Genomic DNA, 19,155 nt, shown 5'->3' on the forward strand with positions numbered 1-19,155 from the left:
GAGGCCGTCTGGGAACAAAAGAAAGTTTCTTGAGTGCAGACTTTTAAACATGTGGTCAGAACCTCCTCCCCCGCGGCTGAATCTCCGCCTCTGGTCGCTAGAGATTGGCTGACAGAGGAGCCCGCCTACTTCCTTCAGTCCATCACAGCATCTGGTCTCTGGGGGGAACCTCACAGATGGACGGTACGGAATCCCCATGGGTGGCAGGAACTGTCACCGCAGGGAGTCGATCCTAGAGCTTTGTTCTTCACACGTGAACGAACGCCTGGAGTTGTTCCCATAGCTACAGTCCCAGAGATAGTTAATTTATGGCCCATGTCAGACCTACAACCAAATGGCCTCAGAAGATCAAAGAATCCCTTTCTTTTCCCCTGATGGGGCATGAGCGTGGAGCTGCAGCCTTCTCACATATGCAACTTAAGGACGCAACTTCAGAGTTCAAAGGATGTTAAAGCACACACTTCAGCAAATGACTTATCTTCAATGTAATAAAAATTAAGACAACCCTAATGAAATTACCAAAAATATAAATTCCTTCAAGGTATATTCAGAGATATTAAGCTTCAAGATTAACTGGTCAAAATGCGAACTAGTGCCCCAATCAAAACTTTGCTACAAGACTCAGATTCAGGATTGGAAGCTCCAATGGACCGCAAAAAATCTTAAAATCTTGGGTATACTTTTGAACACGAGATTGGAAAATATAATACAGGATAACTTTGAACTAACAATCAATAAAATAAAAGTACTTCTGAAGGGTTGGGATAAACTGCAGATTTCAGTATGGGTTAAAGATGACTAAAGTTGACTATAAAACCAAAATTAAACTATTTATTTAATATGTTACCACTTACAGTCCCACAGTCTATATTTAAATCCATTGAAAAAAATGATAAGCAGGTTTATATGGGCTGGGAAAAGGCCCATAATGATTTTGAAAAAACTTCAGATTAGAATAGAATTTGGAGGATTAGGATTACCAAATATGCAGCTCTATAAAGAGGCCTTCACCAGTGCACAAATAACCACTCTTTTATTAAACTAAGAGGACAGACCAATATGGGTGGACTTGGAATCGGAAATAATCTTTCCATTCAAACTTTATGATTATTTGTCACAGCGGCCTACTGAAATGGTTAAATCGAATCCAATCATGATTCACACCAGAAGTGTGTGGCTACACTTGCATAGAAAATAAATATTTCTTCCTTTTTAATGCGGCACGTCTTCCGTTTGGAACAACCCCTAAATTAAAAATCGGGGGCAACATGTTCTTTTGGGCAAATTGGTTTACTAAACGTGTCGTAAATATAAACTTCTTTTTTGAAAATAATGTCCTAGTTAAATATAGAGATTTACAGACTACATATAACCTTGACAACAAATACTGTTGGAAATTTCTACAAATAAGAGATTGTCTCTCCAAACGAAACCTCTTCAGACCACACAACCTACTTATCGAATCACCTGCTCTTTTTACTTTTAAAAAAATAGGAAAGTTAACACATTTGATAAGTCTCATTTATAAATATTTCACCGAAAGTATCAATGTGGTCAACTCAGGGCTCCAAAGAGTCTGAGAAATAGATTTACGAAAAACATTTGAAGAGGATGAATGGGGTACAATCATCAAAAAAATGTTAAAGCCAATGAGAGACGCACAACCTAAACTAATCCAATTTAAAATCCTCAATAAACTACACTGGACACCTTTAAAACTGAATAAAGCAGGGATGTGTGACGTCAACCACTGCTAGGGATGTAAACAACACCATGGGGACATGATTCATGTGTTTTTTTTACCTGCCCAGGTCTCACCTCTTACTGGCACGGAATCATGGGAAAGATAAACAATACATTAAATCTGAATTTGACTTTAACTCCTACACTATGCCTTCTGAATCATATTGACAACACTGCTACAATAAAAAATAAATAAAAAAAAGCACAATGGCTTAAAATTGGACTTACCACTGCCAAGAGGGTCATTTTGAGGCATTGGAAGGGACAGAGCAACCCCACATACAGTACACTGAATGATATACAGCCCTAGCAAAACAGCCTCATTTGAACATTTGATCTACAAGATTAATGGAAACCTTCAGGAAGATGAAAACGTGTTGGAGCCTTTCCTGACCCAGACCGTAAGGACTTGAACATGATCGGCCCATTATGAGTGGAACACTGTGCCCTCCCTCTTTTTTTTTTTTTTTTTTTAACTGTCTGAAGTGGGCGGAGGGACTGGGGAGGAAAAGAAAGGGATTGGGGGGGGGGGGTCTTCATGATCATCAAAATTTTGTTTGTAAGCATGATGGCCTCAAGCTTGATATAAGTTCATGTGAAGGTGTATTAACCGTAGTTATAAGATGCCTTGTAATTTTTACACTTGTAACTCTTTGAAGGCTGAATAAAGATTAAAAATGGAAAGAAAAAATAGATAAAATAAGTGATTAGGCTACTGTGTTGGTTGAGGCATTTTTTCCAACTGACAAAAAACCAAAACAAAGCTACAGACAAGCTGACCATAGGTTATTTTGCTTTTATGATACTGGTGAGCCCACCTGAGATCAGACGGGCTAAATGTGGCCCCTGAACCAAAATGAGCTTGATACCCCTGGTTTAAGGGATGCCCAGTTTAGTTTAGTCTGTTATGTTAGTTCAGTTTAGAATTTACCTGTTGAATTTGATGTCTTCATTACCATTATGATTTTATGTTTACCTTACAATTACCGGTACAAAGCATATTGAGATGACTATTATTGTGATCTTGGGCTATATAAATAAAATTGAATTCAATTCAAAAGAAAAGACAGGTTATTATTTTAACATGTTAACCAGTCCCTTCTGTGTATTAGCGTTGTTGGTGCGTAAAATCGTATAAATCTTAAAAAAAGCCATTCTTGGTTAAATGTATGCTTATGAACTGCCCCTATGCCGACTCCCCTTCCCAACACTCCGAACAAACTCCTCCTTTAAGATAACATCTCCCTTTCTCTTCCCATCTCCACCATGATAAAACAGCTTGAACCCTGCTCTTAAGCTTCTAGCCTTGCTACCTTTCCACGTGGTCTCCTAGACACACAGTATATCTACATTCCTCCTCTGCATCATGTCAACTAATTCTCTACCTTTTTCTCTTATAGTTTCAATGTTTAATGTCCCTACTCCCTGTCTAACATTCGTCTCCCTGTCTAACATACGCGAATTTCCTCTTTTTTTCTCTCCTACGAAACGCACCTTCCCCCTGTCCTTCTTTGACCCACAGTAGTCCAATTTCCTGCGACACCCTGCCGGAGAGCAGCACCGAAGCCGGACGTTGTTAACCCGGAACTCGACTGATCTAGTATATAGATCATAGGTCTGATTCGCATATTTGGTTTGGCAAAGATTTTACGTCAGATGCCCTTCCTGACACAACTAGCACAATAAGACCATGGCTAGGGCGCCCTGGTGGCTAAAATTTAATATTTAACTCTAATCTAAATATTTATTTTGACTTCAATTTTCAGCTTAAGTATTTCATTGGGAAATAAACATTTAATTTCGAACCTAAAAGTTTAATTTGATAAAATTAGATATAGAGACTAAACATTTAATTTAATTCTTTAAAAATGTTACCTTCTAATTAAATATTAAGCAAGTTAACTAACTCTTCAGTTATTATACAAATGTAAATATATCTAAATACATGAATTAATTGGTGAAAATATGCATTTGAAAAATGAAACTTGTTTTTTTTTCTCTGTAAACAGACTAAATAATCAAAATCTGAATAATCATTGTTATTAATAGCTACTCTGAAGCTTTACAAATGGCACAAACAATGTTAGTAACAATGGTTTTAATACCTTACCTCCAACAGAAAATACATGTGCCAGATGTTTATGTTGTTCTCTGGATGTGTGTGATGTATGTGAGTTCAGCAAAATAGAAAATAATTCAATAACAAATGTGTATTGGTTTCACTTTCAAACAGATCAAGCTACTTACAACATTGTACTATATCAGTGGTAAAATTGAACTGGCAGCATTCTTTCTTAGCTAGAATGTGATGCCACATGAACGAAAAAAAAAAATCATGACAGGACTTTATTTCCGCCATTGTCTTTGTTACATTCCATACCCTTTTAGCACAGCAATTTAAATTTTGTATATGGTATTGACAAATATTGGCCACCTTAAAGTCAAAATTGCCACTTTTGCCCTTTTGTACCATCCTACCTGTTCCCTACCCACACAAAATTTTCAGACCTGCCATAAACCTTTTAAACCTAGAGATGGCAACACAACATAACACGTTCTTCCCACTAATGTAACTCTTTGATAGTTTATGCAGTTACTACTGTACTGCTGTACTTGTAATTACAGTAATTGTATAACCAAATCAGCGCAGTCGCTTTCTCAGCTTTAGAATATGTTGGAATGACTGTATTTGATAAGATAAGATAAGATAAGCTTGGTAAATTAGGTTGTTGCTTCAACAGTTGTAGAGTTAAGGTAATTCAAAGAAAGTCATTGAGCTGAAGCTCCGGTGTTTAACGATTCAAAAAGCTTCTTCTGAGCTTAGGCCTTTGATGCCTCTGTTGAAAGTAAGGACAATTTCAGTCATGAGATTAGCCTTTACATTTTATTTACTTTATGACATTTGTAAGTGTACCTCATACCACAGTTACATGATTTTTTTTTTTCTTTTTTTTTTTCTTCTTTTTTTTCTTTTAACTTGTCCTGTCCAACAGCTGGGCAGTCAGATGAGAGCTGAGGGCCTCTTGGGTTGGACATATTTTACTTTAACAAGAGGGGTTATTAATCTTCAGACAAACCAAAGGTATGTCTGAATAAACCCCTTTTGTAATTGAGGCCAAACTTTATTAATTTCAAACATGTCTGAAAATCTTTGGTGTTGGACCGGACGGAAAAGGAAAGAGGGGAAGAGAGAGAGGGACGTTAAAGAGAGGGGGGGTAGGGGGTGATAATAGGAGGGGAAGGGGGATAAGACCATGAAGCAGCATAAAGCAACAAGTTTACTGGTTGTTAATCATTATGGTAAGGTTTAAATGTAAAAAAAAAAAAAAGGGCGGAGCCTGTCCACACACACACTCAAATGTTATAAACACACCTGTTAGTTGCAAAAATGTCCACCTGTCGACATGTACACAAAACAGATAGTGTTCACACGCATACTTATGCCTTAAAACCAACTAGTGTGAAATATTTCAGTCATTCAGGCTGTTGAGCTAACACCTGTGCTCAGGTGAGTGTTTATGTTCTTCTAAGTTACATGATGATAGCAACAATATGATAGGCAGCAGCTGGCCACTAACCAGTAACCTGCAATCAATGTTCAAAAACCTAATATCAATGCTGTCCTGTTGCCTTGAAATGCACGTTCCACAGGTTGCTATGACAACAAGATAAACTTGAAGTTCTCATAGCAACAAACTCAGGCACCTCACATAACTGTGGCAACAGGACCCAAATGACACAGCAGGTTACTACAAGTACGAATCAATCCTTATCATCCGTTTGTGTATTTCATCGGTGCAGACAGATGGATACATAATGACCGTTTCCACGGCGACAGCAATAGTGAACAGTAGATAGAAAGAATGTCCCACCAAGAACCTTAAGATGACGCTTGAATGAGAGAAATGTATAGTTGAAACAACTTAATGCGTAACTCGGAGGTCCAGGAGAGAACAGGATCATACTGTTCAGACAACCAACATGAACAAAACTCACTCTCCACATAAACTGTATTAACATGGTAAATGTGTGCTTAAACTGTTTAGAACTGAAAGGATGTCAGGTCCATGTTGAAACTAGGGATGTCCCAAAGAGAATGTGATCAGAAATAGGACCTTATCATGCAGATTCAAACTTGATTGGAATATGATATACAGTAGCAAAATAGTTTATAGCAGTCCTGTTATATACTGGATATATATTTTAGTCACATTATTGTGATCAGCGCTATATATTTCAAGCTCAATATTACAGATAAAAAACCTAATAGAAGTCTCTCATTAATAGATTATATCTTGCTGCCATAAAGTGATGTAAAATATGCCACCAGTTTGAGAAGGAAGCACACAAAAATATTTCTGTATGGACTACTTTACATTCTATGAGAATAAAATTCCAATAGCATACTGTATTACATGTTAAGTCTGGCATTTTGAGAGAGGGGATGGATAAAGCTGTGTTTAATAGAATTTGATATCTCAAAATCAAACTGCTGCAACAAAAAACAGTGTCACAGTGCTTCCGGCTGACCCCTCCTCCTCATCAGCTCCACCTGATGCCTCCAGCTGCGCCTCCTCATCCTCATCAGCCGGCAGCCTCTTAAGGAGACCACGGACCTGTAACCGACGCTAGTTCGTTGTATTCCTACGGTGCATCTCCTGGCCTCACCTTGATTCTCGCTCTTGCCTGTTTTCATGCTCTCGACTAATATGCTTTGTCTTTTGCATTCACTCCAGGACCTCGCCCTCCTGAGGAACTTACCCGGTTACGGTTCTTCTCTCGCTGTCTCTCTCTGACGATCTCTGGCTCCTTCTCGGATCACGCGGTTGCTGCTAGCAAAACCCTCCAACCACACCTTGGACTACCTGGAAAGATCCTAGATCTCAGCTCTACCCTCTCCTATTAAATCTCTTCTTTACTCAACTCACTGCCTGCCGAGTCTCCTTCCGGGTTCCAGCACCTGAGTCACTACGCCTGCTAGTCATGACAGAACGAACTAGCCATTCACCCGACTCAACTGACCCGGAAGGACTCCGCCTTGCCATCACCCAACAAGGTATGTTGCTCAGTCGCCAGTCCGACGCCCTCTCACAAATGACCGCTGCTCAACAGGAGTTATTCCGTCGTTTGGATAGCATCACGCATACCCTAACCGGAGTTACAGGCCAAGCTTCTAGTTCCACCGTCGCTGCTGCACCCCCTGCTTCCGATGACATCACCACCGTCACTTCCGTCTCCCCGGAGGAAAACATCCAGTCGCAGCCTGTTCCATTCTACGGTGACGTAGAAGCATGCGGCGGTTTCCTATTACAGTGCTGACTACTCTTTCAACAAGCACCCGGTATTATCATTCTGATCAGCGCAAGATCTCCTTAGTTGTCAATTCACTCCGCAGTAAAGCTCTTCAGTGGGCCCAGGCCTTTTTAGCCACAAACCACTCTCTCATCTCCCCTTTGACCGCTTCATTGGTGAATTTCAACTAGTTTTCGACCAGCCACGCAAAGTGGAAGAAGCAACTCGGCGGTTACTCAGCCTCAAGCAGCGTAACCGTCCGGTGAGCGATCATATTATAGACTTCCGTATTTTGGCGGTTGAGGCGGGCTGGCCGGACATTGCTCTCAAGGGAATCTTCTACCAATACCTGAACGATAAAATCAAAGATCATTTATGCACCCAACCCGAAGCAGATAATTTTGAAGAGCTTGTGACCGCCGCACTCTACTCTGACATACGGCTCCCTGAGCGCCAGGCAGAACGGAGCTTAACTCCACGTTGACCCCCCTCTGATGTTCCTCATCGTCCCTTTCTGGTTCACCAACCTACGACCGCTGGCGCTGACGCCCCAAGTACCTTCGCTGACGAACCCATGCAGATAGGATATTCAAAAATCTCCCCTGAAGAAAGGCTTAAACGCCACAACAAGGGTTTATGTTTTTATTGCAGAGATGCCAACCACACTGTCTCACACTGTCCCATCCGTTTAAACTCCCGAACCCCTCGCTAAGCGACAGGTCGCGAGGGGACCAGTCGGAAAAGACCACCGAGCCTTTCCTGTTCATGCCTGTCAAGTTTTCATGTCTTAACCAAGTCCATGAATGTAACGCCCTAATTGATTCTGGAGCTGAACACAGCCTTATAGATTCCAATCTCGTTCGTCGACTTGAATTACCGGTTGAAGCCCTAGTCACTCCTGTTAAGGCCGCCGGTTTGGGGGGTAAATTACTTTCTAAGATCACTCAACGTACGGAACCTATCCAGCTTATTTCGTCCGGTAATCACCGCGAGTCCTCACCAATAACTTTGAACCATGAACAGTTCATCTCTCATTTCCACAATTGCTCTAAAAATAGAAGTTTGGATGGTGAAAACTGCTACATCATCCTTTCGGTTTACCAGCAGTCACTCCCTAGGCTTAAAATCTTCATAAACAACCATTACGTGTGACATGGGCCCATGTTTTTACAAACAACAAACACTGGTGATTTTGTCGTGTCTTTTTACAAACAACCATTTCCTGCGATGACATGATCCTTTGTTTTCATCTACACAGGATCATGTCCACATGTGAATAGATTTTAATGTCTGTTTACAAACAATGTCAATTGCAATAAAGGAAAACTGTTTTTACAAACATCTTTATTATTAATTCAATAAAGTTCATTGTGTCTATAAGATTAACTGACTTCTTGGGTTATTTTTTTCTCAGAGATGGTTTGTGTTTTTTCACATACCTGACATGTTTTCTGACACTTCCACCTTCATCAGAGTCTTTATCAGGTTTACCACCTGATGGTTGTCAAAATGGTTGACCACAAATTTTATCATTGTCTGTGGTTAAAGTATCATATCCGTTAACGAACATCAAAAATCAATGACATAATCTTGTCTATTTACAAACCACGATCACTTGGATGATTCTGTGTGCTTACAAACGACCACCACCTGTAATGAGCTTATGTTTTTTTTTTGAAAACAATTATCACCTACAATATCTTCTTGCATCTTTATAAACACCTATTACACAGTTTATTTGCAAACAATCCTGACCTGAGCTGCTTACCCAATACATGACCTGTTCTGTTCTGTCTATTTAAGAATCTCCACTGAAGACTCAATCCTGAAAACAGTTCAGATGGTTTTGTGCTTTTTAAGATCTTCCACACATGACTTAACCATGTCTTTATCAAGATGTCTGATGGCGTCTACATGTGACCAGGACTTTGTTACGCCATGAAGCGTAACAAACAGGATTGGAGAGGAGTTCCTCATGTACACCATGTGTTAACATGGTGTACATGAGGAACTCTTCTCGAGTCCTGTTGATTCGAAGAAAATGTGACGCTTACAGAGATTGACTTAATTGCATCAATTAAATCTATGATTGCTCCTTTAGGCTGCGTCTGTGGATAGAGCGTTTGTAGCTGTGGTTAGACAAATAGTAAGTTTGGGCTTTTGACCTCAATACAGTCATGTGACCCCAAGATAACATAAAAAAATATATATTTACAAAAAGTAGATTTTTGTTTCTGGTATCTACTTGACTCAAGCAAACTTAAATATAATCCAGATACAAACACAACAACAGCAACAGCAGATCTGTTTCAAAAGACCCCACCATAATTTTAGAATAGACAAAGAAATTCATATCAAAAGTGAGAAACTGGTGCAGCTCTAGCTAAACTGTGGATTTACTCACTGCTGCAAGAAACCAAAAAGCCTCTTTTATGAAGCTTATGACTGAAAACAGACAGAAGAGCAGAAAAATGTGCATTCCCCTGATCTGTGCTGTTTTTCCGTTTTAATTATTATTTATGTCAGCAAAAGCCTGAAACACTTCTAATGAACAGACCCGGTGATTCTAGTGAAAGTCAAGTTTGACCCCCTCATGTCCAGTGAAAGTCAGGTCTAACATGATTGAAAATTGAGGTGAAGGTAAGGAAAGATTCTCAAACAAATAATTGTTGTAAGAACGAATGTTATTCTTAGGAATATGTGGAAAAACCCAAATTACTGTTGACATTTTCAGAGTTTATCATCTAAGTTTTAATATCCGTATTTTGTGAAGATCTTACAATAACAGAAAGTAAGCTTACGGGTTGGAGTTGATTGTAGAAGAAAAAAATCACCAAGCACGACAAATGACAATTTGACATAATGTGGCGAGAGTTGTTTTTCACTTTTTTATTCTGTTGTTCTAATTAACATGTCAGATGAGGGTGATGGACCTTGACCAAATTGCTAGATTCAACAGCTAACTGTTTGCTGCTTTTGAAATTTGGATCCAGATGGGTGGAGTTGATGTACTGAGACACCAGGATATTACAATTGGGGTTGTCTGCAGCTTCTGATTATACAGTCAGGTTCAGTAAAGGTGGGATGAAAATCTGTTCGATCCATTTTACTGTTAAACCCAGTTTGTTTTCCAGTGTTAAAGGCGACATTTTCTTTTGTATGAAACCTTTAAAGCCAAACAGATCCTGAGATGATGAGCCCACAACCTCTGAACCTTTCCATGAATATCCAGCAGTAGCCTGAAATTAGTAAGCACCTTTGTGTTGGTTGGTAAAAAGAGCTGCAGTTGGTCAGAACTTTGGTTGGATCTATATATATCTTCTGGTTCTTTAACAGTTCCAAAACTTTAATGAGTTCTGGCTCAATGACTTTGGGGTTTTTGTGGCCAGAATAGACCAACGAGTCACACACGTGGACAAAATTGTTGGTACCCTTGGGTTACTGAAAGAAAAACTCACAATGGTCAAAGAATTTTCTTGAGTCCAACCAAATAAATAATAATTAAGATTTCTATTTAATTCAGCAAATTAAAATCAGGAATTGTTTTTCAACCATGCTTTTTTTTTTTTATTATTTATTTATGTTTTCAGTTTTACAGTACATAACAGTACAATAAACATTATAATTTGAATTTGCATAGAAGTTCTTAATACACAAACATAGAAAAGTTTTTTTTTAACAAAATATAAGAACATTGAATTATAGGGAGTGACCAGTAATTATCCATTTGTTTGTATTTTGGAAAAAATATGTGACATATTTGAATTGGTATATTGGACCAACTTTTTCCAGCATAACATAAACCAGTTTTCTCTATTGTTCAAGTGTGCCGTTAGTTCTTCCATTTTATATATTTCTAATGTTAATTCCCACCATATCGTTAAACTTGGTACATAATGGGAAAGCCAATTTTTAGTCAAGCACTTTTTGCTTGCAACCAACAGGGCTCCCATCAAGCATTTATCTTGTTTAGACCATTCCTGTGGCATACATCCAAAATAAAGTCTTAATTTCAAAAGGAAATGTACATTTAAAATCTTTTGCAGTGTTTTATGAACCTCAATCCAATATGGTTTGATGAGAGGGCAGTCCCACATGATGTGAACATGATGTGCTCTTTGGTTTCCACATTTTCTCCAACATAACGAAGGGTTTCCATCGTAATGAGTCTTCTGAATTGGTGTGATCAAGAATCTGATCAGACTTTTCCATCCATATTCTCTCCATCTTTGTGAAGCGGTACATTTCCATTGTTGTTTCCATATTGATGTCCATTCGTCCGGTGTTATGTTCACTCCGGCCTCTTTCTCCCACAATGTCTTCACATATTCAGTCGAGTGAGGATTCTTGCTTATCAAAAACGCATACAGAGCAGAAATATGTTTTCTAATAACATCACCTTTATATGCCTTTGTAATTATGTCAACCAGATCTCCTTTAGTTTCAACCTTTACTCCAATCTTTGTGTTTATATGATGCCTTATTTGTAGGTATCTATAAAAGTCCTGCTTTTTCAAACTGTATTTTTCTTTCAACGTTTCAAAACTGATTACCTTGCCATCCTTAATCAAGCTTCCAAATGTTGATAGCCCTTTGGTGGACCAATATTTAAAACGTGAATCCAATTTGTTTGGGGCAAAATTAGAATCGTAGGCATACCATTTGAATATTGAGAGATCGTTTTCTAGTTTTAATTCTTTAACTACGTTTTTCCATATAGAGAGTGTACACTTAACCCACGGATTGCAAATATTGTCAATATGTTTTTGGATATTTGAGTCCACCAGAACTGCTTGTATGGGAATAGTGATCAAATTTTCCTCCATGTCTTTCCATTTAGCGTTACAGTTCACATCACACCAGTTAATCACCGTTTTCATTTGAGCTGCTCGAAAATAATCCTTTAGAGAAGGCAGGCCCCACCCTCCGTCATTTTTATGCAATTGTAGCGTTTTAAGGCGAACTCAGGTTTCATATGGGGAGGTAAAAGACCCAGATATGATTTTATCCCATTCATGAAATTGGTTTTGAGGGATATTTATAGGTAGTGTCTGGAAAAGATAGAGTAATCTTGGTAAAATATTCATTTTGATGGATTCAATTCTTGAATATAAAGAAAGAAAAAGGAATCAAGTTCCAACGTTTTACATCCTCCACTATCTTCTTATGTACTGGGAAGTAATTTTCCTCATATAATTTATTCAGGTTTTTAGGTATGTTTACACCTAAATATTTTATTGATTTTGTCTGCCATCTCATTGGGTATTGCGCCGCCAAAACGGCTGGAGGAATGTAAGCAAGTATTTGAGTTTTGTCCATATTAATTTTATACCCAGATAAGTTTCCAAAATGTTTGCACAGATTCATCAGTTCAGGTAAAGATTTTGTAGGTTGTTCTAAATATATTAATATATCATCTGCGTAACACGCGAGTTTGTGTTCCTTTCCTTGGATGTTTATTCCTTTAATGTCCTTGTTTTGTCTAATTGATTGTGCCAGTGGCTCTAAATATAAGGCAAATAAAAGTGGAGACCAGGCGCAACCTTGTTTGTTTCCTCTCTGGATAGTAAAGCTGTTTGAGAGGTAACCATTAACTTTAACTCTTGCCGTGGAATTGGCATACAGAGCCTTCACTGTTTCAATAATTATGTTATTAAACCCAAATTTAGTCAATACTCTATACAGAAAGTCCCAATTTACTGAGTCAAATGCTTTTTCCGCATCTATACTCATGAGCATAGCTTTATTTTTTAGATATTTGTATCTGCTCTATTATATGCAGGGTTCTACGTATATTATCTTGTGTCTGCCGGTTTCTTATAAATCCAGTCTGGTCGTTACTTATCAGATTGGGTAAGAATTCCTCCATTCGCCTAGCCATAATTGAGCTAAACAGTCTGTAATCTATATTAAGGACGGAGATTGGTCTATATGAGCCACACTCAAATTTATCTTTACCTTCTCTGGGAATGGCAGAAATAATGGCATCGTTCCAACTTGGTGGTATTTGGGATTTCTTTAACACCCAGTTGAATGTCTGAAGCATTATAGGGATCAACTGCTCCGTCAGGGTTTCCCTTGGTGTAACATCGCTGACCTGGAAGCCTCCTCCGGAGTAGAGTAGATCGCAGTTCCATCCTGGTAGAAGACCCTCAGTTTGGCTGGATATGGCGTCTGGAATCTGATGTTTTTTTTGTTTTAAAGCCTTTTTTGCTTCAGCATAGTCCTTCCGTTTCCATAGAACGGCTGGGGCATAAACCTGGTCAAAATGTATTTTTCTTCCGTTCAGAAGAACAGTCTTTTTTGCCCAGGCTTTGCGTAAAACATCTTCTTTGGTTGTGAAGCTGCCAAACCATATCAGAATCGAGCGGGGAGTTTCTGTTCCACTCCTCTTTGCACCGAGGGCCTGATGTGATCTTTCAATGCCCAGATTGGTGTCTTGAGAGAGATTTAAACAATCTTTTAATGTTTTCTCCACAAATTCCTGCATGGAGGATCCCTCTGCTCCCTCGGGAACATTGTAGAGTCTTAAATTCTTTCTCCTGGCCCGACTCTCCTGGTCCACAATTTTCTCTTCCTGTTCGCCAACAATCTTTAGCATCTTTAACATTACATGCTCCACGTTTTGTACTCGGTCTTCCACTTTATCAATTCGGGTCTCCGCTTCGGCTATATTGTTACTGATACTTGCCAAATCCGAATTGAAGTCTTGGAATTCTCGGCGGAAATCGCGTATTTCCCCGAGTATTGTGGCTAACGCTGAGTCGGGCCCTTTCTTTGGGTTAACCATAGCATTAGCTTCTTGTTGTTGTTGTGTTGGTGGCGCCGCCGCGGCATTTTCCTCATTTGTGCGTTCCCCTGTCGGCCTTTTCTGCTTTTCTTTTTTCCCCATGTTCCCCCCACTTATTCCTATGCTATTTTACGACCTTTTCTTAGAAGAATCTGATGTTTTTACGGGGTGAAGACGATAAAATAGAGAGAGCTACTGCGTTAAGCTGCCATTCGGTAGAGTGACGTCACCGGAACCCCTTTCAACCATGCTTTAACAGAATTATTTACAAGAAAAAAAACATATACAACATATACTGGACAAAAATAATGGTATCACTAGCCAAAAAAGAAAATAATGTAAACAAAGAAACATATTGCTCCACGGTGTGTCTAATAATCAGCATGACAGGTGTCTTCAATCTTGTAATCAGTCAGTGGGTCTATATAAAAGGCTACAGGTGGTAATTGTGCTGTTTGGTGACATGGTGTGTACCACATTCAACATGGACCAGAGGAAGTGAAGGAATGACTTGTCCAAGGAGATTACAAGGAAAATTATAGTCAAGCATGTCAACGACATAGGCATCGATAAATATTACTGTATCAGCCATCAGGTGACATACGACATGACACACATGCACCATTACTTAAGCAACACTTTGTAAAAATCTACCATTGAGTCTTGCCCATCTTGCTGAGCGAATTAATAAATAGGTCCAAACAAGAACGCAAGGAATCACACAAGGGGGTGCAATGTTTTGCAATCAACTGCAAAAATGATTCCAAGAAAATAATCACAGAGAAATCACCTTTCACAGGATAGTAATCACATTGTAATAGAGAAATGAGGTGTGAAGTTGCTGCTAAAGTGAGTGCTAGCATGCCAGTTTGGGACATCATTCTACATTTTTTGATGTTATATGTTTTAATATTTTACTTTACTGTTTATTACCTCAGAATTTGACAAACTTGCTGTTTTCAAAAGATGTTGGGGTTGTAGTGCAGGAATAAAATTACCTTTACAAACAGCTTTGTAGCTGAAGACTGTATTAGACTAGTTTAAATCCACGCTGCTAAATTCTACTAACTAAGCAAACGACTTTGCTCGTAATTTACAGATCTGTATAAAACTTATTAAACAGCAGTTAGTGGACCAGTTGATCGCAAATTGTTAACAATATCCTGCTTTCTTAAATGTTCTACAGATTCGTCATAGCCAAAACTTAATATGACTTCATAACTCCATAATTTGCTATATTTTCATTAACTAATGAACTGGATTGTCTTTGACAAGTGACCAATCATTGGACCAAAAAAAAAAAGTTTTCCATGCTTATTCTTACAGCATTATATGAAGTTGTGCCATAGTTTGTCTTATAAATTGCAGTGTTTATTTTTTTTATATAGGTTGGATTGTAAAGAAATCTTCCAAAGAAGTATCTTGTAGAGGAAATCTTCTGCCAAGTGCTCCATCTAAAAGATTAGCAGAAGCGTTCACTCTAGTAAACCTCAAAGATCTTGGCAGACTTCTGCGAACATCAGATTCCATAACTGCCATCCTGTTGTCAGCAGAATTTCACCTACGATGTGCATCATACTGCACGTCTACACACATCTCTGCTGCAGAAGCACAATATGTGTTCTGTTGAGAACACAAAGCTATTTATTTTCAAAGGCCTATGAAAATATCTATTTGAATTTAATTTTTGAATGGTATTGAGATATATCTGACATATTTGTAATGCAAAAATAATAAAAGAAAACAAAAGCTGTAGTGTTTAAAAGCCATTTGTGCAATTGAACTTCAACAATCCCCCCTCCCCCCTCCTTTCTGGGTTTGGGTGACAAGCATTTACAAGCTCAGTATATAGATTCTGGTATTTAGGCAAAAGAAAAAATCACCAACATTTAAAAGCTGTTAATTCGACACCAATGTGTTACCTGTTAACACTAGAAGGCACAGTTCTTGCACTATTCACAGATTAATCTTTAGAGACAGCAAATATTTTAATATAACACAAGAACAATAATTTTCCAAGTTCTACTTCAAGGTATGTTTTGTGAAAATAGGTTAAGAAATGAGGGAGCCACTTCAGTCTGATTTTTGTGATGCCTGCCTGTCCTAAACTGGAACAGTGTGTGGTGTACAACAGCAAATAGGTTAAGGCCAATCCAGTAATAAATATAGATGGATAAAAGCTATAAGATCATTTCCAAGCAGCTTGATGTTCCAGTTACACATATTATTGAAGGAACATTGATGACAAATTACAGAAATGGATAATTGTCAGAAGTCAGAACTCTGTCTCCCCCCTCTGGTCACCATCCGGAACCATATCCACAGTTCTAACCGCATTTCCTGTATGCTTCACACCTGACTCTCATTCCACTGAATCAACCACAGCATACCTACACAGCTCTGTGTAATATGCACTGAGCTCGGCTCAAGAGGAAAACACTGGACTATTCTACAGTGGTCTTCAGTATGCCCTGACCCAAATACTATTAGACTTAATTGGAAGGTGCTGAAACATGCCATCTGGAAAAGCCACCCTTTAAACCAGAGAAAACTGAAGCAGTTTGTTCACGAGGAGCAGATCAAAACACCTGTCAAAAGGTGCAGGAATTGTTTGATTGCAAAGATATCCTCAAAAGCCACAAAATATTAAGTTAAGGGTGCCACCGTTTTGTTCAGGTCTATTTTAAGATTTTATTTTTGTAAATAGGCTGCACAAGTTCTGAAGATGGATTGTTGTAAATAATTTTCTCTGAATATCAGTTGATTTCATAGAATTTTTTATTTGTTACTTTTTTCTGATTCAAGTTATTTCTTCACCATTCTGAGTTTTTCTTTCATTGACCACAGGGTCGCAATAATTTTGTCCACGTGTGTAGAAAGGGTCTGGTGGACATCTCATTGATGAGGATTGCAGCAGTGCCCCTTGGAGGTCTATTTTTTTTTAAACTTTTAGGACTCAAACAAATCCAGTGAATCAGAGTCACAAGTATAAAACAGTGTAAGAGACGCCTTTAAAAAAAATGATGAACTGCAAAAAAGGTAAGGTGTTGAAGCTCAGCCTACAGGTAAAGACAAATTCTACAATTTGGTATGACTCTTTGTGATTTAAATCTGGGTATGCTTGGTGCCAGATTTATTCTGGGCTAATTATGTTAGGTTTTGTTTGGTTCTGGAAATATTTCAGTGACACTAGCACCACCATCACTATTATCATCATCATCAATAATCCTAAATCAGAAGTCTTCTCCATTAGGCTCAGCAACAGGCTCCTCCCCTTCCTCCTCAAGGCTTTCAGCAATTGGCTGGTGGATCAGAGGCTCTTCCCCTTTTCCAGCCCTTGAGAGGGCGTCCATCCACCTGCGCTGGAGCTCCTCCCCCTCAGCACTGAAGTAGAAGGTCAGGTGACTTTGGCAGATCTTAAAAGTATGTCTTCTGTCTAGGCGGTCACATGGCTCAGGGAAGGAGACCTCGAAGCCAATCAAAGGCACACTGCGCTGGGCCTTCACATCCTTAGGGAAAGCACAAGTGAATCAAGGTTTTGCTCAGCGCAGTCTCCAACATTCTGAACACGCTCACTGCTGTTGCATACCTGTGGAGCTCCATACACATAGAGCACCAGTGGCTCGTTCTCAGGGATGACTAGCCATGCTTTCTGCCAGCCCCGCCCCACCCCCTTCTCCATGATGTGAAGGAAGCTGCAGATAACACTGTTCTCTGCCGCCAGCGAGGCCTGTTTCTATGACAACAACCAAGTGTAACTGACATGCACATACACACCTTTGCTGTTGTCACATTGATATCACACAAACCTCTAGAATGGATCGCCTCCTCTGGTTACTGCCACTCAGCGCCCCTGGCAACACGCCCACCAGCATAATGTAGCAGTCCACACACACTCGGTTAGTGCGGTTATTATCGTATGATAGACGTGCACGGAACTCAGAGCACTTTCCACAAACCACCTGAAGGGTGGACAGAAAAGCAGAAGGTCACATAACGAAGGCAACAAGTAGAGAACACAAAAGGGTGAGGAGACACCCACGTGTCCGCAGGCCTTGCAGTGGTGCCGTCTCTTGGTGATGGAGTTGAAGGGCTCCTGACACTTCATGCATAGGGTCACCTCCTTCTCCCTAATTGGGGTGGGGGCTCTCTTTCCCAGTTCCACACAGCTCTGGAGGAACATACACAGTTTGGTAAGGTTCCAGCACTAAAGGCCAATACTGGGGTGCACTGTCTTAAAATACCGGGGAGTGGGGGGGCGTGGTTTCGTCATCTCGCAGTGAGCAGCTCAGAGGACGGAAGCTGTCCGGGGTCTGTTCATGGCGCTGGACTGCAGCCTGCAGGGCCTAAAGAGACAATGAAGGGTTATGCTGACTCATAAAACTCTTCAGAATTTCCGGCCTTGCAGGTCACATGTACTGTCATCAAGTGTGTGTGTGTAACACAGAGCTGGAACTCTCAGGGCCTTATTATGTTGTAAAGGGTTTGACCAATCAGGAGTGAGTGTTCACCTGGATCCATTCCTTTTTTTCCTCCTCCGTCCTGTAAACACATAATAGCGGTCAGTGCGACAGTCATGATGTACACACCCTGGTGCACATGCTGTGGGCATACCGGGCCTGCAGCTCCAGGGATCTCTGCTTTCCAGACACAATGAAGGTCCTGGGAACAGCAGGGCTGCTGGTCTCCTTGAGCTTTAGAGACACATTTAGTATCAGTTTTTGGAAACAGAAGAGAAGAAGAAAAGAGGCCCCTGGGCTCCTTCTTGGAATCTGCAAAGACTCCACTCTCAGAGGGAACTAGTGTGGTGAGCTTGCAAAAGTTGCAATCCCCTTTTACTCAAACATTTTTTACAAGAATATAATGAATATTGTCAACATTGTTTAAGCTGAACTAAAAGATATAACTTAAAATTTGACTATATTACGAATGTGGGCGTGGTTGACAAAAAAACCTCAGTTGCCAAGGAAATCCAAAAGTTTCTTTTTTCTGATTCTTTTAAATATAGGGTAAGATATGACTTAATTGATTCCTGGAGGGAAATTCAGTTGTTACAGCAGTCAAACAAGAAATATAGCAGTTAGAAAAACAAATAGCATGAGGAAGAATAAAAATAGTTATAAAAATGGAAGCAAAAGTACACTTCATCAAAAATGAGTAAATTCAGCAGCCGTTTCAGCGGTCCTAGATAGTGGAACTGCATTTGGGACAAAGGACCTCCTGTAGTGTTCCTTTCTATATATTCCACTATATTGTGCGTTTGCCATTTTGTAGTGCTGTCTAAATCTTTAATTCCAACATCGAGTGACCTACAATTTTCCCAGAAGTCT

General features: G+C 39.5%; 1 protein-coding gene and 1 long non-coding RNA gene across 3 annotated transcripts in view; one reads left to right on the forward strand and one right to left on the reverse strand.

Annotated features, from left to right (window-relative positions):
- Positions 1-5,067: 5,067 nt before the first annotated feature.
- Positions 5,068-6,666, forward strand: LOC110013478. Its single transcript, XR_002288614.2, has 2 exons — positions 5,068-6,392; positions 6,480-6,666. It is a non-coding gene; the product is annotated as an uncharacterized LOC110013478 (long non-coding RNA).
- A 3,229-nt stretch (positions 6,667-9,895) lies between these two features.
- Positions 9,896-19,155, reverse strand: part of LOC101174072 (FYVE, RhoGEF and PH domain-containing protein 1) — a 72,456-nt gene continuing 63,196 nt past the window's right edge. For both annotated transcript variants that reach the window (XM_023957124.1, XM_023957125.1), the window contains 7 exons: positions 18,440-18,519; positions 18,337-18,367; positions 18,070-18,171; positions 17,868-17,996; positions 17,635-17,787; positions 17,415-17,561; positions 9,896-17,334 (listed from right to left, as the gene is read on the reverse strand). In XM_023957124.1, the coding sequence (XP_023812892.1) occupies positions 17,059-17,334; positions 17,415-17,561; positions 17,635-17,787; positions 17,868-17,996; positions 18,070-18,171; positions 18,337-18,367; positions 18,440-18,519 (918 nt within the window). In that variant the 3' untranslated portion in view covers positions 9,896-17,058. The remainder of the gene's footprint in view (positions 17,335-17,414; positions 17,562-17,634; positions 17,788-17,867; positions 17,997-18,069; positions 18,172-18,336; positions 18,368-18,439; positions 18,520-19,155) is intronic.

This window comes from Oryzias latipes, chromosome 7 (assembly GCF_002234675.1).
Source record: "Oryzias latipes chromosome 7, ASM223467v1".
NCBI lineage: Eukaryota > Metazoa > Chordata > Actinopteri > Beloniformes > Adrianichthyidae > Oryzias > Oryzias latipes.